General features: G+C 33.0%; 1 protein-coding gene across 1 annotated transcript; it reads right to left on the bottom strand.

Annotated features, from left to right (window-relative positions):
- Positions 1-3,399: 3,399 nt before the first annotated feature.
- On the bottom strand, positions 3,400-4,358 carry LOC125198718 (transcription factor TCP20-like; the record flags this gene model as incomplete). Its single annotated transcript, XM_048097014.1, has 1 exon — positions 3,400-4,358. A coding segment is annotated over one exon (789 nt), but the record flags the coding sequence as incomplete, so codon positions are not given.
- Between the last annotated feature and the right edge of the window lie 642 nt (positions 4,359-5,000).

The following is a 5,000-nucleotide window of genomic DNA, read 5'->3' as shown; positions in this document are numbered from 1 at the left end:
CCCTGCCGACTGCGCTATGACCCATTAGTTAAAATTTTGTTATTCATTACAAGTCTTGCTATCGTCTTCTTGTATATTATATACTTCCTCCGTCCTAGAGAAGTTGGCATACTTTGAAAATGGCACGAGATTTTAGGAGGTTTTGTTTTGTGTGTTAAATAAAGAGAGAAAATATAATTTTTATATTCATGTGAGAGAGAACATTTTCCAAAAAGGGAAATGTGACATCTTTTGTGGGACAAACTAAAAAGGAAAGTGTGCCAACTTCTCTGGGACGGAGGGAGTACAAGGTAAATATAATTATTAGCAAAATTTAGACTAATCTTAATTTAATGATATAACTAATCTTAGAGATTTTTTAACTCAGCAAATCATCTTGCATAAACTATCTGATATTTATTTGTTTTATTAAATATTTGCTTTTACTTTGTTTCATTTTTGTTCTTTACACAAAATAATTTCTACCGAATATGTCTCCAATCTTCTTGATATGACCTTGGCGAATTCGCTTCAAACAACTGGTTTATTTCAGTAGATATTCAATACAGGACAAAATGGAAGAGTCACGAATCGAACACTATAAATATCTCCTATCAATAAATGATAAAAGTGATAATCCTCGAATAAAATCATACTCCATGACTCCGTCAATCTCATACAACAAAATATGGTAACATGCAAGCAAAAAATCAAAAATCAAAAACCCAAAACTGATAACTTAGAGAAACCTTAAATCATAGTGAATTTCATTAAATGTAAATTAGGAGAGTCCTATTTTCACCAATATAAACTACTTAATTTATTTTGTTAAGTCAACCACCGTCCGCACATATTCCGACTATTCACACATTATCCACAATAATATTCACAAAATAAAGTACAATTGTAAAAGTTCTACAAATTGAATTCGTTGGAGGTGTTTCTAAAGCATCCGAAATAATGAAACAAAAAATAAAGTAAACACTATGAAATTAGAAAATGAAGATGGATAAACATTGGCTATATTTAGTGGGATTTATAATGGAGATAAAGCGGCAGCCCCAATAATTTAAGCTATGTGAATCTTGCCTAATCTCTAAAGAGATGACCAAGACTTTTTATTCAATTCTTAAAGATATTTCTGTTTTTAATGATATTGGCCTTTTAATTCCTGTATTATAGATATACGAATTAAAGCCGACACAATCCATTGTGTTTTTACTACTATTATTCTTGATTGAGACATTTTTAATAGTCAATTTATATAAACTCTATAGCACGGCAAATAATACTGATACTAAATACAATTGTTATTTGCAAAGTCGTTGTGCAAGACAGGAGTTACGGAATTTATGCTAATTATTTAAGTAAAATATGGTATTAGTGTTTCGTTTTCTATGTAGTTGATTTGATCAAGGCATAATTTTTTATGGGTTGAAGGAGAGGAGAGCATTAGATATGAAGCTGAAATACAATACGATTTAGCATTTGCTTTTATTTTAGATTTTAGTTGGTATCTAGAATTTGGGCTTTTATCTATGGATTTTAGTTGGTATCTAGATTTTTTTAGATCTCTTGATTTATGGGCTTCTTTTTACTCCACAAATTGAGTTTCTTGTGGGCCAGCTAAACATATGAAGTACTACGTTATCATGTCATATTAATAGAAACGATATGCTATGTATCTTATGTAAGTTTCATGATAGTTTGATGTACATTTAACATTATATATTTCATTTTATATAATAGGAGTGGTATTTAATTTGATTGTAATATATTAAAATAAATGTTATTTCACATTTTTAATTTGATAAAATTCATAAAAATCAAACCTTTAATTTGTTTGTTTTTTCTATATAACTTCACATAAATGAATGAAATAACATAAAAAAACATATCAAGCTTGATTCTAATAAAAATAAATAAATTAAAAAATATTTATATTAGAATAAAATTAAATATATAAAACAAAACAAATAGCACTAAACATGCATTTAATAAAACGGTTCTTACATAGGATGCTCGTATAAGGTATGTAGCATATCATGTAAAAATTGAAATGTGTGTAATTCCCATTACTAGTGTAATTACAATCTGACTAAATCATGTAATATTGATAGTTTCGTGATATTATATGTTTAAAACTGAGTCTGATGTCTATAAAATATAATAGTACTATCTTTATAAATATTTAAACTGGAAAGGTCTCTATAACAAGAATGATCGTAGTTCCCTTCTCTTTTCTCAAATAAAAAATGAAAAGAAAAATTCCATTGTATAAAAGATAAAGTGGCATGCTCCATGCATCAGTTACAATGAAATTTTAAAATTTGTATATTGAAAAAGATACTTAAACTAATTTGTAGTATGATAAAAAAAAGTTTTATATGTTAATACAGTTATTTGTCACTGATTCACATTACGTTTATAAATAACTTCATCTTTTATATTGTAGATGGCGTGGTAGATTTTAAGATCATAAGAGGTCACTAGTCTATTTCTTGTAAAATGTAGGTAAGAGAAATTTAAAGATTTTAAAGTCTAACTTTAAATATTAAATTTGAATACAAGTTATTTTCCTTTATTTTTCAGTCTTTACTTTCTAATTATGTTTTTTTTTTTAATTTAGTAAGTCCTATAAATAGAAGAAAGTTGGTCTGCCGATTATGATTTTGACCTAATAGTCAATTTCAAACTGTCATTGATGGTCTTTTAACCAGCCACATCCTATAGCAAGGACGTTTCTGAGTGAAGTATGATTAGATAATTCGAATGCATCCACTTATAATATGTATATTGCTCGAATCTCGAGATAAAGAACTCAATCTTTAGACTTTTTCCATTGAATGTAGCGTGGTTTCAATACCGAACCAAATCCTCTTAATTAGAAAGTCTAAATTTATTCACTTTCGTGTATACAGCTCAATTCATGCGTTGTTGAGAATTAGTTAGGTTGACTTTCCGGAACTAGAGTTGACCTCGCAAGACTTTTCGTCAAATCAACATCCAAAAGTAGTCCCCTTCTCCTTTTAATGAATAAAACATTTACTATTGATTGACATAAGTAAAAAGTTTAAAACTGAAAATGGGAAAAACTACTCAATGCAGATTCAATATGGAGAGCCACCACATATTTTAAAGATAATACCTTGGCATTTATTGATGCAATGAAGAGGACTAGTCATTTATAGCAAATGCACCATCATCCTCTCTCCATTAAAATATGTTACATTCAAATTAATAGACATCTGAAAGATGTGTGCCCATATCTAATGGGGAAAAACATGAACTCAAGAAACAAATCATAACTTCCTTTCCACAAATAACAATGACACCCACATCCTCTTGATTTCTCAGTCCCAGTTTCTGTTTCAAACAGACCATTTTTTTTATTGTTTTCTTCTTTCTATTTTTGGCGGATGAACATATCTATCATTCTTGAGATTTATACACTAATGCAACAAAAAAAAGAAAAAGAATACAAATAAAATTTTAAAAAAAGAGAAGAAAACCAATCACCACACAATCCATCCCCCAAAAACCAAAGCAACCATTTTTAGTATTAATATTGTTAACTTTTTCAGACAAATCTACTGTCCTGATTCTTGAGAATCATCATCCTTAGGCGACAAATTCTGCTGGTGGTGGTGTTGCTGATGATTTTGATGGTGGTGGGCGACACGCGCCGCCGGCGCCGCCATCTGCTGATAAAACTGGCTGAATGCCTGAGGATTCATCACTCCTATGTTTCCATCTTGTGACAATCCAAGCTCCAATCCGGGCAGCTGCTGACCGCCTCCGCCGCTCAAAATTGAGGTGAAACTCATTGCCCCCAAATTCCCTCCAGGCAGCTCAAATCCAGGGAACCCCATTTTCTGAAGATAACTAGAATTCTCCGCCGCCGCCATTGACGGACCAGACGAAGACGACGACGTTTGAAATCCGAATCCCGCGGGAGGCCACAGCCCCGCCGCCGTGCTCACGTGAGTCCTCCCCAAATTTCCCCCAATCATAGGCCACGAGCTCCGATTAGCCCCTAATTCATCGAGGCCCGACGAAATCGAGCTGGCCTGCTGCGAGATCGCGCCGCCCGCGGCGGCCAGGGCGGAGGCGGGGATGGTGCCGCTCCCCGTGGCGGCGATGATCGACGGCTCGGCCTGCTGCAGCAGCCACTGGATGGTCTCGCCGTCCGATTTGTGCCCTAATTCCCTCGTCAATTGGAAAATTCTGGCGGCGCAGAGAGCCGGCATCCGAATCCGGCGGCCGCGGCCCTCGACTTTGGTGTGGCGGTCCTTGTTCGAGCTCCGCTTTGGGGCGAGGGCGAGCTTCTTCGAGTCGTCGATGGAGAATGGAACAGAATATAACCAAGTACTATCATACTAAAAGATAGCCTCTACACAAGGATAATTAATCGGACAATATTGATTTAAATATTTTTCATATACCATATATTTGGACGAAGAACTTTGCATGAAAAAATGCAGTAATTCATATCTATTTATGTTGACATGTAGTTTAATTATCTTCATTGAAGTGATACTATGATCAAAGTAAATGTATATAATGACCTAAGTTCAATGTATACGACGTCGGAAAAATGTATGTAAGTGGTTCTTCGAATTTGCAATAATGAATATGACACAATGAAGCACATTGCAGTGATATAATGACCCAATTACAATATATATAACGATCTAAGTTTAATAATATAATACTCTATAGTAAAAAAATATGTGTATTTTTAAATTGTACTATATATGTATTGTACACTTGCAATTTTACTCTTGTGATGCCTTGTTCGTGTATATATAGTGAATTCGTAACAAATTATATTCATCCCTTATATTTTTTGATCGAATGAATCATATTCGACTTTAGTTTTGATATAAGATTTAGATTAATCCTCAACTCTGTCATATACTCTAACCTGGCGTATATAGTTATATTCAGATACTTATGATCTAAACACTAACAATAACCAATTATATATCACTGAATTTGGTGATCTAATGACTTAAAAT

The sequence above is a fragment of the Salvia hispanica genome, unplaced genomic scaffold, assembly GCF_023119035.1.
Source record: "Salvia hispanica cultivar TCC Black 2014 unplaced genomic scaffold, UniMelb_Shisp_WGS_1.0 HiC_scaffold_211, whole genome shotgun sequence".
Taxonomy (NCBI): Eukaryota; Viridiplantae; Streptophyta; class Magnoliopsida; order Lamiales; family Lamiaceae; genus Salvia; species Salvia hispanica.
This window is presented reverse-complemented; position numbering and strand designations above follow the sequence as displayed.